Here is a 20,159-nt window from a genome sequence, read left to right as displayed (position 1 = left end):
TTTAACAAACCAAAATTTAATCCATGTCAAGTAACCTCAACGAGAAGTTAGCTCATAAGAACTTCGGCAAATTAGTACTCGTAAAAAAGAATAAAGAAAAATACCTCCCTCATAGTAGCTTCAAATCTCCAACTTTTGTTTGAGATAGAGAAAAAACAATTAATTAATATATTGAAATATGAATCTCTTTTTTTCTAGAGTGATAATTGCCCACTAACATCTCTAAACAAATTAAAAAAGGCAACAAATATTCAGACATCCTCAGGGCATTTCATACGTGTATTCTCTTTCAAACATTTTCCAAGAAAAAACAGACCTGTAATTACAGAGAGTGCATTGGAAAGAAAGTTTTAAAGCAAAAGCAAAAGGTGAAAAGCTCTGGCCATCTAAAAGCCCACAACCAGACCGATCAATATCACCAAAGCAAACATGTATAAAGAAGAAATAGGCTTGCTTTCCGAGGAGCTGTAGAAAAGAAAGATCATTGATTAGCAGACGAAATTTATAAGAAAACAGAAAATTATGACAAGTAAGAACGGAGGGGGAGGGAACGGGGATAGAGTTCTATTGGAAGGAAGTAATGATCGGAATGAAGACGAGACGGTGTCTAAGCTCACCGTATCTACATTGCAAGCTAGAGAAGAGGAGATTGAGAGGAAGAAAATGGAAGTAAAAGAGAAGGTTGAATTTCAGTTAACCCGGGCAGAGGAAGAAGCCAAACGCTTGGCACAAATTTGGGAAGTAAGTTTTATAATTAATCTTTCACGTAACGTACGTAAACAGGGTACAAGTTTTTAGCCCCTTTTGATCGCAGAATAATAATGTAAATTCTTATATTGATTTGAGTTAATTTATTTATGAAGAAACAGAAGAATTAGTCTTATATATGACAGGGCTCATGATTTTGAAAGAAAAAAAAAAGAAAAGAAAAAAGAAAAGACGACTCAATATTAGTAGGCTCAACAAAATTTGTTCCTGGAGTAAAACCCCTTTTCTCAATTCTTTATAAAATTTCAATAATCTTTATTTTGAATTTAAATTCAACATACATTAAGTGGAAATGGACGCAACTAGCTTCTTACTAAGAGAATCAAAAAGATTATAGGGAAACACCAAGAGCTATCCACAAAGAAAAAGACGGAAACATTAGAATCTATACTTTCAATCTCCCGTTTGAGTTAATGTACTTTTTGATGGACCTTAAAATTAATCCGTAATTTTTCAAGTTAATTTTTACGAGATTCTGTAAGACAATAAAACAATTTTCGTTCAGAAACTCTTTCAAAAATTTATAGAAGACTGAAAAGAGATTTTTCTTTTCTTTTTTTTTTTTTTTTTTGTGAAAAATCTACCCATATAGACGAATTGTTAGATTTTATTAGAAGTGTAAATTTAAACATTTTAAGTGAACATGAACTAAACTGAACACGATAAAAGATACGAGAACCAAATTAAAATTTGAACCCTAATTAAAAAAAACAACAATTACCATATAATTGAATTTTGAATTCTCGGATATGAAATAAAATCTCCAATGTAGAAAGCAATATGCATTTTCTTAATAAATACATGGAACATAACCAATGTTGTGGATGATGAAGGAGCTGGAGGTAATGGGAGATCCAATGGGGAAGGAAGTTGGTAATGTGCGAAAAAGAATTGACACAGTCAAAAGAGAACTAAAATCTCTGGGACAGATCTGCCAAAAGAAGGTGCTTCTTCCTCAATGACAAGAATTCTTTCGATTCATCTTTTTAAGATTTCTCACTTGTCTAATTTTTCTAAAGCTTGATTTCCATTAATTTTACAATGCAAGTTTCAGTTATTAAAGGAAGATATAAGTTGATCTTTTTTTTTTTCTAACAGGAAAAAGAATATAAGGAAGTCCAGGATATATTCAACGAAAAAAGCAACGAGAAAGCTCAGCTGCTCGCTACACTAATGGAGGTATATAATTCTCTAAAATCATTTGTAAATTTTCATGTATTTTAGTGGAAACCAAAAATATTTTCTTCAATTATCCATTTGTGCATATGGTCATAGCTGTTGGGGCAGAGTGAGAAATGGAGGATGAAAAAGCTCGAGGAGTTGAACAAGAATATAGAATCAACGAACTGAACAATGAGTATATTAAACGAAGAAGCTGAGTATAATTGTTTCTTATCATTTGTTTTTAAGTTTGTATTTCTGAAGTGTTTAAAGATAAACATCGAGGCTATTATATGTCCCTATGAAAGACCAGCAGAGAGTTCTCTATTCAATATCATAATTAATATCAACAATATTATAAATCTTGTTATCCGACATCGAATAGCCCATCAAATTTTACTAGGTTTTTGGTCCTTGTATGACAACAGCGGGGATAGGAGGTTTAGTCTTTGGTCTTTGAAACATTTGAATTTTTGGTCAAATCCAAATTCTAAAAACCATTTTTTTCCCTTCCAGTTTTCACAACATGGCAACATGATACCACAACCGAAATTTTGAAGAACATTTAAAGAGAGTAAATAGCAAAATAGAACCTCATAGCAACTGGCATAGCGTTCATAGACATAATTTTTAAGATCCCCAAAACACTATTTGATATTTGTTTGATTTTTTGTTTTGGGTTTTTAAAAATTAAACTTATAAACACCACTTCCATATGAGTTTCTTTGTTTTATTATCTACCTTTCTAACAATGTTTTCAAGATACGTGCTAAGTTTTGAAAACTAAAATAAAAGTAGTATTTTAAAACTTGTTTTTCTCGAAAAAAAATTGGATAAGGATTCAAGGATGGATGATGGATGGGTGAGTGCAAGGATAAAGTTTCATTTAAATGAAAAAACCCAGGATGGATGGATGAATGAGTGTAGGAATAAAGTTTTTCCCTGCCACAAGCAAAGTAAACAGATGGTCCATAGGCTATGACAAAAAAATATGCAAAGATATTGAAGAAAAAAGAACTATCAATTTTTTTCTCCTTTTAAACAATCTTTTAAGCATTTAATGAGAAATTGAGACTAAAATCATGGGTTGGATAAAATGATATGATGACACGGACCATATTCGGGCTGAAAAAGGCTCTCAAATCACAAGAATGCATATGAACGAAGGGATGACTTACAAAATACGTTGGAAAAACCATCAATCAGGTAGACGAAGCTGTTTGTACTCTGTCAAAAGCTTAGGGATATCGTCCATACGTAACTGTGAATTTAAAAGTAAAAATAAGAAAAATAAGATATACTATGACTACAAAGTCAGTGGAAAAAAGGATGTTTGCACGACAAACTTGGATGGAATCAGAAGAAATAAATACTAATATTGGAATTGTGTGAGGTGTACATGCTTAGAAACCAATAATTTTGTAGAATTAAAAGTCAAGTTAGAGTCGGTTTCAGCCACTTGATTTCTGAACAGTACCTGTTAGTTTAACTTCGTAGCTCATATCTTTTATACTAACTGAGAAAGGAAAAGAATCTAAACGTAGAGCTCGGGGTGAGACTAGGCGAAAGTCCATTGTATTGGAGAACTTTAAGAGCTATTGCCTACAACTATCAAGAAAACCAAACACCGGTACAATGGGGATGGGGTGGCAGGGGGGAGGCTGGAAATATTTTGACAGAGTGCGTCCCAACCTAAGGTTTGGTAGAATTTGAAGTCTAACTTCCAAGTTGTTTAAACATTATTGTCTTGTAATTTGAAGTGAAAGTCATGTGGATGAGACGGCCTCCGACTTCATAGCTCTTTTTATACTAACTGAGAAGGGAAGAGAATTTAGACATAGAGCTCGAGGCCAAGACCACAAGCAAAATTCCAATGGATTGGAGAAGTTTGAGAACCATTCCCTATATCTACGAATATCAAACAGTGTTGTATTTGGATCTGAGGTTGAAATATACCAGAAAAGATAGCACCACAATAAGAAAATAAGATACAATCGAGGGCGAACAAGAGCATTCATCTATAAACCACTTCTAATAATACTTTTTCATACCTGACGGAAGTCATTAATATGATAAAATTGATAAGCATCCTTTCCAGGAAGACTGGTACTGATGAATTCTGACCGAGGCCCATCATTTGCACTGTCATTTTCAACATAAATTAAACGACCAAAGGCAATCATTAGCATGAAAATATAACTAGGAGAGGCGTTTGTGCTTTTCACACCAGTGATGAAATAACCGACCAAATGTTATGCATTCAATTTGACAGCATGTTTCAATCAGTTGAACTACCAAGTAACCTAAACCAGATTTGTGATATCTTGGCAAATTCATAATAGCGTTAAAGTTGATAATTACTTTACGGGACAGAGAGTTATTTTGAAAAACCAAATATAGTGAAGGCAGAACAACATGGTATAATTTTATATTTTTCTTTTATTTTTTTCGTTTTTATGGAATGAGTTCATGCACACTCAGGTTAATCATGCTAAAATATAGCTAAAAGATATGGAGGGAAAAATAATTAAATATGGGCAAATCAATAAAATTCTCCTTTGTTGAATTGAATATCAAGACTTTCTAAACAAAAGATCCACAGCTAATTCTAGACATCAACAAAAAAAAAATGGATACCACTAGAAGTCAAATTAATCAATGCCAGTGCACATATAGTGAGATTTAAAAATAAATAGAAAGATAAAACTCCTGTATGATTTGATAGGATCTGATAAATGCCAAGTCTTCATTCTTACAAATAATTATGAGTGATCAAGCGCTGGTAATCACGTAGTAATGGCCCAAGCTCTTTCAGTGGAATTAACCTAGGATTAGAATTCCTCCAATGGTTTCGAAGTGCCTCGATGGCCTTCCACACAGATACACACACAAAAGAAAAAAAAAACTGTCAGATATACTACTTTGATGGTCTTGAATCGAAATATTTTCAACTCACCTGAATATGTGTAGCACGTCCAGAGATGGAAGGTTTAACCTCACTTAAACTGTATGCTAAGTTAAGGAACTCTTTATCATCCATCTCGTCTACAACTGGAAGACCCGGACTTGAGAATGAGATGGTAATCCCCAAACTTTTTCCTAACTCTACTACTGCATTATGCCTCCCATGAGAATCCTGTTTAGAATAACATGAAATGTATTATAAAAATACCAACAGGAAACAATTCTTGGTGTAGAAGGATAAAACATAATAGTGGTGAGTAATTGTTAATGTGAGACCAAATAGGAAGAAAACAGTAACCTGAGTGATCTGAGATTTCTTTGGGACTATTAATTTATTCATTTGAACATCTTCTGTTTTTCATTTACCTTTTCTCTACCTTCTATAAGAGAAAAGGTTCTTTTTTTCTTTTTCTTTTTCTTTTTTTTTTTGAGAAAAAGTTCCGATTGATATCGGAGGAGGTACATCAAGCTAGGGGATAAGGGACTCAATCCTCATTGGTAACAGCAATAGAGTAATTCACTATCAAGACTAAAAACAATAAGCAGAACCAATTACATATGCCTTGAACTTTAAACGTTTTTCTGTAAATTTTTTCATTTCAAGGTTTGCTATGCAAAGCCTACACAAAATACTGCACTTTAGTGTTCATTCTAACTGTGATTTTTTCAATAAATTTTTTATTTCAAGGTTTCCTACCTGTGATTTTGCAATAAGTTTGGGTTATAGGATACCTCATGAGTTCAGTATATAGGAGGTTCATGCTAACTAGATCTTCTCCGTGTGGGAAAACTTTAGGGAGGGGCACCCAGAAAGAAGAAGAAAGTATCTCAGTCCGCACCTTCAAACGTCCTGTGGTTTTTGTGGATAAAATATACTAGAAATAATTTTGCATGAGAATATTAACATATTATGATTATCAGAGAAAAACAAGAATTTTGACTAATGGTTGCTATCTATTTCCAATTGTGTTGTTTTAATATTTCTTTCTTAGTAAAGAGGACGTTTATTCTCTTGTTACCTATTTCATTTTCTCCATAATAATAGAAGAGTTAAGTTCCCTACTCCAAACTAAGGCTGCACATAAGCTATTCGTCCATTAAGTGAGAGGCTTTGTCCCGATACCTCGTGTGCGGAATTGGAATCTTTGTTCAATGATGTCGAGTCCTTATTTTGAGGGAGATCGTTGGATGATGTGGAAAACAACCTCTTTACAATGGGGTCCTCTGTAAGACACAATATACATTAAAAGACTTTTAAACTAGTACGTCAACAAACAGAAAATTACACAATAATCAATCATGAGCTATTTCACTAGTACTTCCCCAGTTCGAAGGGACACTTCAATCCATACTTTCTCTCGGTTAGCAGAGGAAAATACAAATTAAGAGACCATCTAAGGAGCATAAAAGTGATAAAACACTTCAAACATTTCAATAAAGGAACGGTGCAGACAAGATTTAATGAATGGCTTTCTGAAAATAAATTAAATACCTTCAGTAACTAACCACCACAAATCACCAAAGGTTGATTTCCCATCAAAACCACCAAATAACAAATGACGTGATCCAATACAGTTCATTGAGTGGTATGCCCGCGCTGAAGGAGCTTCATTTCCAGTAGGCAACCGTTTCCACTGAGCAGTCACTGCATTTCAAAGAAAAATGGCTACTCACAACTGCACTGCATACCATTGGGTAGATGAAGCAAAGATGGACATCAAGCATATCAGGAAAGTTTGACAAGTTTCGGGTTTAATGGAGGGCACAACCTGTTCTTCTTCAGATTTCTTTCATTACATTTACAAGTAGGGAGTCCTAAACTAAAAAATAACCGAGTGTCTAATTCACCTCTTTCCCCACCTCACCATCTTTATGTGGGAGCATAAAAACCACCGAAGAGCTTATCTTTTAGCAGCATAAGGAGGTATTGATGCACTCACCCCTGTCCAACACAATGCAATCATTGTGGTAAACGTCATAGCGACTAAGCCAACCACCAGTCCCATGTCCTCCAAATAACAGTAGCTGCAAAGACAAGAAGGGGGTTATATCCAAGTCAAATAGCAATGAAAGAGCGAAATGCTTTAAGGGAAATTATGATAGCCTTGTAAAATGATGTAATGCATTAATGGAAGAGTGGAAGATAACTGAGTAACAATTAATAGTGAAAAAAAAAAATCTCAACGTCATCTCTTCCCGTAATGCCATTTCTACAAGGGGATTGGGTTAAAGATTTTTGGCATTTTCAATCTCCAGTTATGAAGCCATAGTAACATTGAGGATTCCTACAAACATTTAGCCAGTCAAACACTCAAGAGTAAGAGGGAAGATTCATCGATCAACACAGGGAAGATTCATGGATCGACACACTATATCTTGGTCTGTAAGCTTGTTTTAAACTAATGGTAGAATAAGTATATTCTCTCTCTTTTTCTTTATTCAAAACAACTTATCTCTATCTTGCTCTTTCGTGTCTATTTCATTTTGTGTAAATTGTCTTTCTTGAAACAATTTTGTTCACTACAAAAACTCCAACGCACCATACTTCAACCAGACTTCTTTCTTCATCCCATTTGGGACAAAAGATGATATACTAGCCACCAATAGAAGTTTACAACCCGACCGCTCATTAACCATTTTCAATTCTGATGAAGCTTGAAATATCACTACAGTTACAGAACACACTTTTCAAAGTGAAGTATAAAGAAGAAAAAGGACAACAATTCTGTAAAATGTAATTACATAATGTCCACTTGATGTAATGGTATGGCCACAACGGGGAGAAGGACCTTGACCTGGAAGTTTCAACTGAGTCCATCCAGGGCTTTCATTCTCTATCACAAAACCAAGAAATATTTAATGAGCTGGTTAAAAAAAGGCAAACATACAGGGCTTCAAAAAAGAAATTCCATATGAAACCATAGAGCACGAACTTCTTGACCTCACGCAAAATAGTTTACAAACAAGCAAACCAAGCAGACAACAATACTGCTCTAATAGTGTTTTATCCTTCCATGTATCTAAAATGTCCTACAATGGTGTTTAGTCTATGGACACGTTAAAGCTGAGAAACAAAAAGTTAACACATACCTATCTACATTTGGGACAAGAAAACAAAAAAAAAAGGTATTGAACAAACTACAAAAAAGTAGGATGTGGTATCCTTAAAATGAATCCAAGGATCCACAACTTGAAATTGCTCTTGTAACCATGAAAATGAAGTCATAAATTCATATTGAACGCAAGAAAAAACAAAACGTAGCTCATATATCTTTACGGTAAATCACTCGTCGTTACCCTTCAAAAATGTTTCAATATCCTTGAGACAATAATATAAAATACATCAGCAAGATCTGAAAAATGACTTTATTTCTCAGATTTAAATGGGCTTAAAAAAACAATGATGGAACTTGAGACAATAAAAGCAGAAAACTTCTCTTTGATGAGGTAATATACTTATATTATACATACATATACATTTATTATAATAAATTAATTAATTTATTAAAATAAAAAGCACATCTACTGACCTTCTTCAATTAGTCCTTTTAGAGCCCATAAGTCGCCCAGTATTGGCCCACCACCTCCTATCAATTCAAAAGGGTCATTTAGCTTAACAGAAAAATGCAAACTTACAGAACCACGTTCAAAATGATGAAACAAGATTATTCTACCACAGATAAGGTATCATACCAAAATAAAAAAGGGTTTTCAATTTAGCACAGATATAGCATAAAATAGTGATTTTCCCAGTTTACATACTTTCAACCCCCTTGATTAAGATGATTAAAATCAGCAAGCATTGTTTTAAATTTGAGCAGCATAACAAAAACAATGGTCATAATAGATCCAAAAATTGCAACTAGACGTTCGAGAAGCCTAGACAACGCAAATAATGCCAAAGCCCTATCAAAAATGCTTTGACTCATTTATGACCATTACCATACTAAAGGAATAAATCAATTGAAATGGTCCAGATTTTATCATTTCTAAAAATCCTTAACTTTACAGGTTTTGTATCTATTATATTTTGCAAAACTTAAACATTACTAGCATGGAAAAGGCCAAGCTAGCTAAACAACCAAATATGAGGGGAAAAAACAAATCAATTGCTTCAAAATTACTTGCAACACTCAATGTCATAACAAATCTTTCTCCATTTCTTCTTTTCTATGTACAAAATTCATTTTTCAGCCGACCATTTCTAAGATCAAGGAGAAAAAATATATATTCATCACTAGAGCATGGTACTCATGCAAATGGTAATTAACAGAGAAAAATGTTCTATCTCAATGAAAATTGTGGTTTCTATAAATAAATAAATTTTAAGAGAGACAGAGAGAGAGATGTCGTTTAGAAACATTTGTAGAGAAAGTGTTACATGTGAATATACCTCTTCCACCATAGACAAGCAACCTTTTCTCAAGCATAGTTGCAGTATGGCCACATCTTGGAGGAGGCAGTGATCCAGAAACTGAAAGTTCAGTCCATTCAAGTGACACTGCTTACCCACCCCCCACCCCCCCCAAAAAAAAAAAAGCAGAAGAAGAAGAAGAAGACAATCTTAGAGAATAATTATACAATATAGCTTAAAATAAGACGTCTAATAGCAAAAGGAGAAAAAATTCTGAAACAAAAAAGAAAAGAAACTAAGAAGCCACAGAACTTACTTGTGTCTAGGACATATACATCAGACAACCACTTCTTACCGTCCCACCCCCCATACCTGCACACAATTTATGTAGATTTGAATTAGAATATAAAAAGAAATTATTAACCCCCAAGAAGAACGGAAATATTAATACTCACATGACAATTTTGCGGTTCCCAAAAGAAGAGGCTGCGGCAAAGTCCCTTGGTGAAGGCAAATCACCAAAACTAGTTAGCTCAGACCATTGCCAGATATCTTGAAGACACGAGGGAGCCAAATGATAGAAAACATTGTTATGCTTCAAACATAAGCAATTTCTATCCTTTACAATCAAAATATTTAAAAGGGTAGAGACCCTTACCAGTGTCTAGAACCCAGAAATCTCCCATCCTACATGTACAATATCAGTATCAGTATAAGTCATCTGAAAATTAGAAGATTAATCAAGAGTAGTTTTGAGTATAGTATAGAGCGGAACTAATACATAATAAAGTATTCCATGTTCAGCTCCAATTTTTATCAATAAGAAATGCAAGCTGTCCTCATCCTAGAGGAACAAACTAGATGATGCAGCAGGTTTTGAACCATGCAAGTGGATCGATACAAATGCATCCAAAATCACTAATTTACTTTTTGGTAAGATTATTAATTTTTTAAACAAAGTAATAAAGTACAAATAAAAGTTTAAATAACTTATTTGACTAAAAAAAATCGTAGACTGATTATTTACTTCCTACACCATCTAAGTTATGAATTTCTGAAGAGTCGACTCTTGATTCTCGTATATTTCCATCCTGGCTTTATTCCAACTTCAAATAAATGCTACAACTTGCTTTCATTTTCAGGGTTCAACCTTCTCTCAACATGCATCCTTAGAGTTAGAAGTATTGATTCAGTGCTGTGATTGGCCCAAGGCCAGATATCGCTACATTTCAGTCATCTTGAGGACAAAGTAAAATTCTGAGAAGCCAGAATGGATAAGAAAAAAACATCACCAGTAACAAGTTATACATGTGTAAAGGATAAATAATATTTAGTGAATACCAAGGATGGTAGTTGTTAAAAGGAGGTAGCTAGCTAGCTGGAATTGGGGGTTCTTATTGACTGTTATAGCACACAATAGTAGTTTCAACTCAGAAAAATACCCTATATCTTCAATAGATGAAGGGAGAAGTACAATACCAGATATAGAAAAACCTGAAGGACGGGAAAGCTCATGCCCCATAAAATTCCTGGGAAACCATTGTAACAGAAATAATGCAGTCCAATTATAGCCTGGTTAGGGAAAGTTGGCGGGAAAAACTTGGAAGGATTTTTCAGGGTTGATAGGAATATCATTGAATTTTGGAGCTTGCATGTATTTTGGTCTATTGTTGGAAGCTCTTTATTTTGAAATTTTGTAACCACTACCTTTCCAATTGATACAAATTACAACCTATAGAGTACTCTTGCAGTCTCCACCCATTTTTGGCTGGGGAAGATTTCTCATTTCCCATAATTTTGTGGTTGTTTAACTTTTAATAAGAAGATTATGTTTCTTAGGAAAATTAATTCAAACATTACTCAGGAAGTTAAAAATTAACAAAATTAGAATCAAGTATAGATGATTTGTCCTCATTCTATTACTAAACATTACACCCAAATTAAGGGGCACAAATATTTCCTACACTTTTTTCTACTAGAAGCAAATACCTTTTGCTACCCAAACGTCCACCAAAGACAAACATGTGGCAATCAATTGCAACAGCAATGTGAAAAGCTCGTGGGCTGGGACCAACTTGTTCATCTGAGCCATTGCCGGTGCACTCTGGCTGAAACCATAATTTCTTTTCTGCAATAAATATAAGAGTAAGGATTTAATCAAACAAATAAAAGTAAAACGATTACAAATTTTCCTCTTTCTAAAATCTGGTCAGAATGAATACAATAGGACCACGATTGCTGCAGAGACAAGAATCCACCACAATCAATTGTGATTCAAATGACCTATGTCCTGCAGTAAACAAAAAAACCCAAAGACCTCAATCTAGCAACCTAAATTTACTTCCACAGCAAATTTCATTGAGCATTTTTCTAATTTATTCACTCTAACAGATTCCCTACCAACATCTCGGCCTTTTTGAGAGATGATATCCTTGATCAAAACAGGATCGTACCTAATGCCTGCCTATCCATTTCACAAATGAAAATATCTGATCTAAGAGTAATCAAGGTACTTACATCCCATAAGTCAACATAATCAAGTATGAGTGTAATGTAGAACAATTTCTTTCAATGTGAATTATAGTTCGTTTTTTAACGTCAAAATTTTCCCAAGCAACTCTAATGTAAAATGAAGGCATTTGCTGCCTATCGACTGGGAACAACCTTCATTAGGCTGTCCATTCGCTTCCTTGAAGAAAAAAATTTCTTGAACCAATTTCAGACAAACAGTGCAACAAATGTATACTGAATCGCATATTTGCTTAAGAATGTTTCTCGGGTTTGAAATCCACCCTAGAAGCTACACTAACGAATACGTTCTCTTTCTTGCATTATCCTTTACATCAAATCTTCGTCCTAACCGATCTCTACAGCTATCGCAAAACTTCTGGTGAATAAATCTCCATAAACGAAATGTTGTGAGGCATAAACAATACAGAAACCCGTCTCATAATAATTTAACTCCACAGTCGGTAATATCGATTTGAAATGTCAACAAAAATTAAAATCATAAAAACCGGATTAAGAAACGTGTTTACTACTCAAAATACAACTCCAATCGATATTAAAAATAAACCCAAACAGAAGATCGATCAGACTATGGAAATGATGATACATCGAACTATCGGACCAAAATTAAGTACGTGGCGATGAAGAAAGTAGCAGAACAGTACAATTCCGTAAATGAGAAAGTAAAAGGCATAAGTACCGATGTCATAAACAGCGATGTCGCTTAGAAATTTCTTGTCGACGAGGCCACCAAACACGACGATCTTCGAATTTCCGATGTTAACAGCGGAGTGGCCACTGAAACTCCAGAGGAGTAATCCATGAAAATGATTGTCAAAAAAATCGAAGAGAATTCGTAGAGAGAGAAAGAGATGAATGCCTGCGAGGTTTAGGAAGAGTTCCGGAGAAATCAGAGGGAGAAGCTTTCACCCAGTAATGCATAGTTTCTTCTTCCGCTTTCCTCAGTTCACCTGAGACGGCAAACGGGAGGACTTAGTCAACATGTAATTACGGACGCCGCCCCGGCAAAATTCCTTTTATACCAACGCATGATAGTGTTTTCACATACTTTTGCGCAAATAACAAATTTAAAATTTTTATAATTTACTTTTCGTTAAATTAAAAAAAAAAAAAAAAAAAAAAACATCGTGCCATCGTGCCAAAATAATTTCTAATTTTTAAAAAGTTCCAAATTATCCTCGTTTAAAAATGACTTTATCGTTAGCTTTCGATAGAAATGTTAAAATTTTGTTTCCAAAGAGTTACCTTTATTTTAAAAAAAGTTTATAAGTATTTTTATTGTTCTAAAATTTGCTTAACGACTAAAATAAAAATCTAAGCTAAAATAATAGTCTTAATTTTATTTAACTAACACAGTGATATATCACGAACGTAGATAATTTTGATAGTTACAGCAAATTTTGATTTCAATGGATATTTATGAAAATTTTATTTAAAAATAAATTTAAATTAATAAATAATTTTTTTCAAAAAAGTAATTATGTATATTATTTATATTATATTTATACTCAACGTCATTTCTATATTTATTTTTGGTAACTTATAAATTTTTTTAAAATATAATAAAAATATTGATTCACCTATTTCTATCTAAATCTAATGTATTTTTTAACCATTTTCAAAAGTATAAAAGTATTTTTGACACATATCACAAAATTTACGAAAATTTCTTATAATTTAACTTTTATTTTTCTACGTCTCCACCATGTTAAAATGTGCTGGTGTAAAGAACATTTGTGATCTTTATAGGCCTATTTTATCCAATCATTCTTCATAATCTTTTATGTTAGTCCCATGTCGAGTTGTTGTGGTTTAATAATTTATTAACATGACGTCTCTAAAATTAATATATGATTTTTTTTTATCTTAGCAACATTATAACGGTCTCACCAAATAATTTATCAGTTTGTGTTGAAACATAGATTTTTTTTTAATCTTTATACACCAAAGTTAGATTTTGCATGTCATTCTACAAAAACACTCCTTTTCTTTAATCACCAATTGAGGTAAAAACTAACATTGAAAACTTTCGCCTCATGATACTCTTGAACCACTTTTTCTTCAATACTCGTAAGATACTCATAAATTAAAAAAAAATTATTTTAATACTAATAAATACTCAATGCTTCGATATCATCTTAACCATTAATTAACTAAGAAACTTTAATCAATGAATGAAGATAAATTAGAATTTACTTTTATTTGTGAAAATTGGCTTAAAATTATAAAAGAAAAAAAAACATTAAAAAATTTTGCTATAAAACAAACACAAATCTAAATAACATAGAAAAGAAGGAAAAAAAAAACTAAAACTCGTTTTTGTAATTATTTAATTTTTTGAAATTAAACTTATAAGTAACCATTTAATCCTAATTTTGGATATAAAACAAATTTAGACATTAATTTTTTAAAAAAGAAATGAAAGCGCCATGTATTTGGAGCTTGAGTGTTTTGTTTTCTTGGTTACTATTTATTTTGTAGGAATCTTTTGTCAAATGTGCTCTCGTAGCTCAGTTGGTTAGAGCACCCGTTTAGTAAGCGGGAGGTCTTGAGTTCGACTCTCAACGAGAGCAAAATGATTTATTTCAATTTTTTTTTTTACTCTTGCACTTTATTCTAAATTTACCCTTGATGAGATACAACATTCGGCTGTTTCTTAATTGCGAATCGTGAATTTACGTTTTTTTTTTTTTTTTTTCCTTTTTTTGGTGGAAGAGATCAAACCTTTGCTTTTAATGATATATATTTTGATGCCACACTTAACACCTCTGAAAAATATACTAAAGTTGGAATAACGTGATAATTAGTAGATTTAGTATTATTTCCTGATACAATAAAAGAGAATTAAAATGCCAATATTACATCTTAGTCCATAACACAATTACTGAAATACCTTTATTTAATATGTAAAAAAAATGATAAAATTAGAAAATATTAAACATCAAAGTTATTTAATTTGATGTTGGAGACAACATATAAATCCTAGACAACTAAATTAACAAAGAGACAGATAAATGAAAGTAATGTTCTGTAAATTTAACAAACAAATAGCTAAAAGGATAAAATTTAGTACCCATTTCAATCGAAAATTACTCTTTTCTAACTCCAATCTCTATTTAAACACTTTTAATATAACTTAAAACTATTTTAACTTGGTATGTTTACTTTTTAAATTAAACATTTAAAAATATATTTCAAACATACTCTTAATTGAAAATTTTATACCCACAACTTTCAGATCAATCAAACACTCAAAGGATGTAATAATGGGCCAATAGTCAATCACAAGTTACATATTTACATCTCGTTTCTAATTTCACCGATATGCAAACATGAATTTACATAAGCTAAAATATGAACAAATAAAAATTTTGTGAGACACCCTTTTATTTTTTTTTTTAAATTATTGTTGTATCCATTAAGAGAAAAGTTCTCTGGAAGCAATTATTACAGTCTTTTTAAAAAAGAACTCTAATTGAAGGAATTGTATACATAAATATGAATGATATTTAATTACACTACAGCTACTTGACACCCATTTTAAGAAACTATTCATGTGACCATACTTTATGAAAATTACATAGCCTACGCATATTTATATGTTTTCCCTTTTATTTATTTATTTTGCAAGTAATCTGTGTGTGTGTGTGTTTTTTGAAGATGTGTTTTTGCTTTGGTTAGGTCAAAATTCAATGCTTGGAGTAAATCACCTCCAAACAGTGGTTAGAATAATTTCGTAGGATTGTTTTATAAATTATACTATTGCATATGTCCATTCTGTTTGATTACTACATATATCAAAATGGGAATTGAAACACTAAAATATAGAAGAAAGTTTATTGTTTATACTTGCATTTCTTTTTTATTTAATTTATCAATACTTGGTTAAGTTGATTGTCATTTTTAGCAGAAAAAAATGCTTCTTTCACTCGATCAATATCCTTAATTTGTTATTAAGGACAGTTAACTTTTTAGAGTTTGAATACTTATATTTATATTTTAATAATCTTTCTTGAATTTTTTCATATTTTTTTTGGCATAAACACATTTATTTATATATATCTTGATTTTTTACTATAGCAATTGAAAGGTTACGGTTTGTTTTATTACTCAATAAATTATAGGTCTAATGAATAAAATTTGAACATAGTACCTGTAATAAAATTAATTATATGTGTTGAAATATCGTTTGACTATAGAGTTTTTGAAGGTTGTATTTAATAAATGTCACTAAAAAGATTTTAAATTCTTATTATAAATAAAAGAATAATTTGTGTTGAAAGTACAATGTAGTAAATATTAAAATCTCAATGCTATTTAAATAGTATTTATTGTAATAATGGTTAGCTATTATGTTATTGCTTACTTGCCCAAACATCGAAAGTAATACATTTAGCCTAAAACATTTTTTACTAGCTTTTTAAATTTAAGAAAATCTTTAAATTTATCATATTGTGGTAAATGGATACAAGGTCAAAGGAATTAGAATGCGCACCTCGTCTCGAGATCGGAGGTAATTCGAACATTCGAATTACAATTTTTAAAAAATTAATAGGCACTAAAAGAATTTAAACTTAAAATCATATTACACAAATCGGAGACGTTGATGAATCTATTAACTATTACACATAACCTATACTTCAAATTTAATCAAAGTTATTGTAAAGTATTTTTTTTGAAAAAATAATATATAGTACTTTTTCTTCCCTAGCCAGAGAGATAATATATGAGAGGCCAAGGTTTTCGAGCTTAAACCCTAGGTTCGACAACAGCTGTAAGAGGATGCTTCATGACGACCGTGAATTCCATCTTCCATGAAAAGTCGACGGAGCTCGACGGCGGATAGGCGGTCCATTCAAATTCCTGCAGCATTCTGGCGAGCATTAAATGAATGTGAACGGTGGCCATTCCCAAGCCCGGGCAGATCCGCCGCCCTACGCCGAACGGCATCATTCTGACGCCACTGACGCCGGTAATATCGGCTTCTTCCATGCCGGAGTAAAATCTTTCCGGTTCGAATTTATCTGGATTCTTCCACAGCTTCGGATCTCTTCCGATGGCGGGTAAGAAGAATTCCACGTTCGTGTCTTTTGGGATGTCGTATCCTGCTCTTTCAAAATTATATATATTATTAACATTAACCAAATATGATAAAAAATAGTAGTAGTAGGAATAAAAGGACTAAGAAAAAATAGTAGTACAAAAGAACTAGAATCTATCAAGATTTAAATTATGTTTATGCTTTCAAATTCTCATAAAAACAAATAAGATTATAGAAAGTAAAAGTTAGGAATATTTAGATAGTTTCAACTACCCGAATTACCTAATCTAAACTATAAGGGTGCGTTTGGAGGAGGGAAAGAGTTAGGGGGAAAAGGATTATAATAATCCTAGGATTATGATAATCCTAGTGTTATGATAATATGTGTTTGGGGGAAAGAATATAAAAGGTAGTATTATAATAGTATGTGTTTGGGGGAGAGATTATGATAGTAGTGTTATAGTAATATGTGTTTGGGGGAAGGATTATGATTGTAGTAATTTAAAAAATAATAATAGAATTTAGATTGGGTTATTTAGGTAGGGTAATGTAGGGTTGTAAGAAAGTAAAAATAGGATAAGATAGGGTTATTTAGGGATTAGAATTATTTATCATATTCCTTAGGCCAAACACGGTTTGGCCCAATTTCCTAATCCTTTTCCCTCTAAAACCTTGTTGACTTAATGAATTACGTATACATCAGTGAAAATACACATATCATACATTTTTCTTTATTGGAAGTTTGACAACTTTTAATTTGTTATAATTTTCTTTTAGAGTTGTTACGATATTTGTCTTTGTTTAAAGTTTGTATTAAATATAACATATATGTTATATTTGAATTTGACTACACCTTAGTTATTAATCATACATTATTGATAAACTGTAAATATTTAAAATTAAAAAGAAAAAATAAGCTACGATATGAAGAAAAAATAGAGTTATAAACTTCACTACTTGTTTGCCTCAAAAGAAGATTTAAGAATCACACTAATAAAACTTCAAAACTGTTTTTATTACATAATCAAACTACGCACTTCTTTAAAACAAATTTTAAATTTTGAAAGGTAGATTCTATAAAGAGGAAAATGTTTAGAAATACTTATAAACTCAAATTTATTTTTTTAAAAGACAGTATGTATTAAAAATTATTTTGTTATTATTTTTGCAATCTTCAAGGATGCAAAGGTAGAACTTAAAATGGAGATACGCATTACTATTGGTTACTGTATATCTATCTTTTTACAACTTATTTTACACCGGAGGAAGCCTTCCTTTTTTTTTTTTCGTTTCTCTTTTACATACATATATGTATATAGTTTTGATCACATATATATATATATATTATGCATTTTTTTTAGTGAACTGAAATAATAATAATAATAATAAATAAATGAGAGACAAAATATGCGTTTAAATATTTACTTTTGCCTTCTATTTCTAGTTATATGTGGTACCTACTTTATTCATAATTATTGATTTTTATGGAAGTTATTTGGTAATGTTATTTGACCTACATTTATGCACAAGGAATTTAGGTGGAGATTTAAAAATAACATTATTGCTTGTCTGATTCTTGGGTTGTTCATGAGAAATTTTGTTAGAATTAAACGTCAAATTCCAAAACTCTAAACCCCACTTTTTTTATAAAAAAAAACCATGATGATTTTCTTAGCATGACACACAAAAATATTTGACTTCATAGTTAACATGGGATTAGGATAAATTGTTGCATAAAATAGAAAATGAAAAAATAATAAATAAATAAAAATTAAGGACGTAATTCTAGCTGGGGTAAGGGTAAGAGAGAGTTTAGCATGATCACCTGCCAATTTCGTCGCCTCCGTGACGGAGTGCGTTAAAGCAAAGAACGTCGGAGGATGTTTACGCAACACTTCTTTCACAACTGATTGCAAATATACCATTTTTTCAACGTCTTTCTCCTCTACTTTTCTCTCACCAACTGTCTCTTTGATTTCTTCCACGATCTTCCTTTGAATTTCCTCATTCGCTATCAATTCTGCCATCCCCCACTCTATCACTGTCGCGGTCGTGTCCGTTCCGCCGTTCAAAAACTCTGAACAAAGTGTCACCAATTCCTCGTCTGTTGCCGACGAATTCCCTCCGCCGCCACGTCCCTCGATTCTAAAATCGAAAAGCGTGTCCAGGTACGAAAACGGCGTCGCATCGCCGTCAGAAGCTGGATTCTCTAGTGCCCGCCGTCGTCGATTAATTAACTCAACAACGAATTCAACTTGTTTTTTCCGAATGAGAGTCGCTCGATTTCTTTCTCTAGAAAAAAAAGGAGTTAAAATCGGGAAATAATCGTCAATTCTTGGATCGAGTGTGATCAATACGGATTTCAAAATCTCATCCATTTTCACAACCGTTTCGTCTTCCATCTCGATTCCGAAACACATTGTTAACATAATCCAAAACACAGCAAAACGCACGTTTTTAAGCACCGAAACGACGCCGTTATTATCCTCTGCTTCATGTCTTAACCGCTTCATAAATTTTTCCATAGCTTTTTCTCTCACGTCTCGAAACTCCTTAACCTTGCCGGAGCTGAGCATATTTTCCACCATGTTGCGGCGGAGGGACCGCCATATAGGGCCGTAAACCGCCGCATTGACGGAAAATTTATTACTGCTGAATATAATCCGGGTAGGATTTTCTCTGGGACGGTCAGCAAAAACCACCCCTTTTTTAATTAGTGCTTCGTGAACAAGATTCGAATCGCTCACTACAACCATTCTTGTAGGACCCAATTTGAGGGTAAAAATTGGGCCGTAAATTCGGCGTTGATCTTCAATGTATTCGAAGAAGGGTTTCTTGGACAGGGCGACTTGGAAGAGGTTGCCGACGAGGGGCCAACCGGGCGGTCCAGGAGGGAGATTGGGTCGGTTTCTTATGGGTTTTCTTGTGAGGAAGAAGATTAAACCAGAGAGGAAAAACGCAATGAGGGAGAAAGAAGCCATTGGAGATGTGGGAAGTGAGAAAGGGAGTTGAATTATAGTTAAAAGATTAATGAAATAAGGGGGGGAAAGTTGGGTTTAAAAAGAGAGAAGCATGAAATTTCAGGTAAGGTTCAATAAAAGCTTGTGTCAGGAAAGTAGACATTTGCATTTTTGTGTATATAATACCATCCCCTCCTATTATTCAATTTTTGAGTTCATTCCCGTTAATAAGTACGAAGTCAGTGTAAGGGAGTTCCTTCTCAGATTATATTTGGGATTTATTTTTCAATTATATCGTTTAGATTTGTTCGATTCTTTTAGTACACAATTTTTTAGATTAGACTTGATATTTTTTAAGATTATTTGTAAAAAATAAAGACTA

General features: G+C 32.6%; 3 protein-coding genes and 1 non-coding gene across 7 annotated transcripts; 2 read left to right on the top strand and 2 right to left on the bottom strand.

Moving 5' to 3' along the window:
• Positions 1-145: 145 nt before the first annotated feature.
• LOC103489401 (protein GLUTELIN PRECURSOR ACCUMULATION 3) lies at positions 146-12,813 on the bottom strand. 4 transcript variants are annotated; one of them, XM_051091016.1, is made up of 18 exons: positions 12,456-12,532; positions 11,648-11,711; positions 11,470-11,537; positions 11,237-11,375; positions 9,906-9,934; positions 9,703-9,799; positions 9,564-9,619; positions 9,287-9,394; positions 8,424-8,480; positions 7,636-7,727; positions 6,834-6,918; positions 6,386-6,538; positions 6,017-6,117; positions 4,886-5,065; positions 4,686-4,798; positions 3,981-4,071; positions 3,108-3,190; positions 146-465 (listed from the first exon to the last, which is right to left on the bottom strand). In XM_051091016.1, the coding sequence occupies exons 4-17, from the start codon at positions 11,269-11,271 to the stop codon at positions 3,128-3,130; spliced, it is 1,260 nt and encodes a 419-aa protein (XP_050946973.1). In that variant the 5' UTR covers positions 11,272-11,375; positions 11,470-11,537; positions 11,648-11,711; positions 12,456-12,532; the 3' UTR covers positions 146-465; positions 3,108-3,127. The 4 variants fall into 4 exon arrangements, with proteins under 4 accessions (XP_050946973.1, XP_008446774.2, XP_008446772.2 ...); XM_008448552.3 differs by having other exon boundaries at positions 9,906-9,968; positions 12,456-12,528; XM_008448550.3 differs by lacking the exons at positions 11,470-11,537; positions 11,648-11,711 and adding an exon at positions 12,636-12,809 and having other exon boundaries at positions 12,456-12,553.
• Positions 463-2,261, top strand: LOC103489402 (uncharacterized). Its single transcript, XM_008448553.3, has 4 exons — positions 463-741; positions 1,602-1,712; positions 1,867-1,947; positions 2,044-2,261. Exons 1-4 carry the CDS (start codon positions 523-525, stop codon positions 2,116-2,118), a joined length of 486 nt encoding a protein of 161 aa, XP_008446775.1. The 5' UTR covers positions 463-522; the 3' UTR covers positions 2,119-2,261.
• A 1,462-nt stretch (positions 12,814-14,275) lies between the features above and the next one.
• TRNAT-AGU (transfer RNA threonine (anticodon AGU)) lies at positions 14,276-14,349 on the top strand. The gene has a single exon. It is a non-coding gene; the product is annotated as a tRNA-Thr (tRNA).
• A 1,934-nt stretch (positions 14,350-16,283) lies between these two features.
• On the bottom strand, positions 16,284-19,852 carry LOC103489405 (cytochrome P450 77A3-like). Its single transcript, XM_008448555.3, has 2 exons — positions 18,643-19,852; positions 16,284-16,881 (listed from the first exon to the last, which is right to left on the bottom strand). Exons 1-2 carry the CDS (start codon positions 19,796-19,798, stop codon positions 16,526-16,528), a joined length of 1,512 nt encoding a protein of 503 aa, XP_008446777.3. The 5' UTR covers positions 19,799-19,852; the 3' UTR covers positions 16,284-16,525.
• Between the last annotated feature and the right edge of the window lie 307 nt (positions 19,853-20,159).

This window comes from Cucumis melo, chromosome 10, assembly GCF_025177605.1.
Source record: "Cucumis melo cultivar AY chromosome 10, USDA_Cmelo_AY_1.0, whole genome shotgun sequence".
Lineage (NCBI taxonomy): Eukaryota > Viridiplantae > Streptophyta > Magnoliopsida > Cucurbitales > Cucurbitaceae > Cucumis > Cucumis melo.
This window is presented reverse-complemented; position numbering and strand designations above follow the sequence as displayed.

What these genes read in the sequence shown, in the direction of transcription:
- LOC103489402 (XM_008448553.3), top strand. Translation starts at nt 523, where the DNA reads ATGACAAGTAAGAACGGAGGGGGAGGGAACGGGGATAGAGTTCTATTG. An exon ending in GCTTGGCACAAATTTGGGAA is followed by an intron (nt 742 to 1,601) that starts GTAAGTTTTATA and finishes TGGATGATGAAG; the next exon opens with GAGCTGGAGGTAATGGGAGA. An exon ending in GACAGATCTGCCAAAAGAAG is followed by an intron (nt 1,713 to 1,866) that starts GTGCTTCTTCCT and finishes TTTTTCTAACAG; the next exon opens with GAAAAAGAATATAAGGAAGT.
- LOC103489401 (XM_008448550.3), bottom strand. Translation starts at nt 12,697, where the DNA reads ATGCATTACTGGGTGAAAGCTTCTCCCTCTGATTTCTCCGGAACTCTT. An exon ending in GGACGTTTGGGTAGCAAAAG is followed by an intron (nt 9,935 to 11,236) that starts GTATTTGCTTCT and finishes TTGTACATGTAG; the next exon opens with GATGGGAGATTTCTGGGTTC. An exon ending in GGGAACCGCAAAATTGTCAT is followed by an intron (nt 9,620 to 9,702) that starts GTGAGTATTAAT and finishes AATTGTGTGCAG; the next exon opens with GTATGGGGGGTGGGACGGTA.
- LOC103489405 (XM_008448555.3), bottom strand. Translation starts at nt 19,798, where the DNA reads ATGGCTTCTTTCTCCCTCATTGCGTTTTTCCTCTCTGGTTTAATCTTC. An exon ending in GGAGGCGACGAAATTGGCAG is followed by an intron (nt 16,882 to 18,642) that starts GTGATCATGCTA and finishes TTGAAAGAGCAG; the next exon opens with GATACGACATCCCAAAAGAC.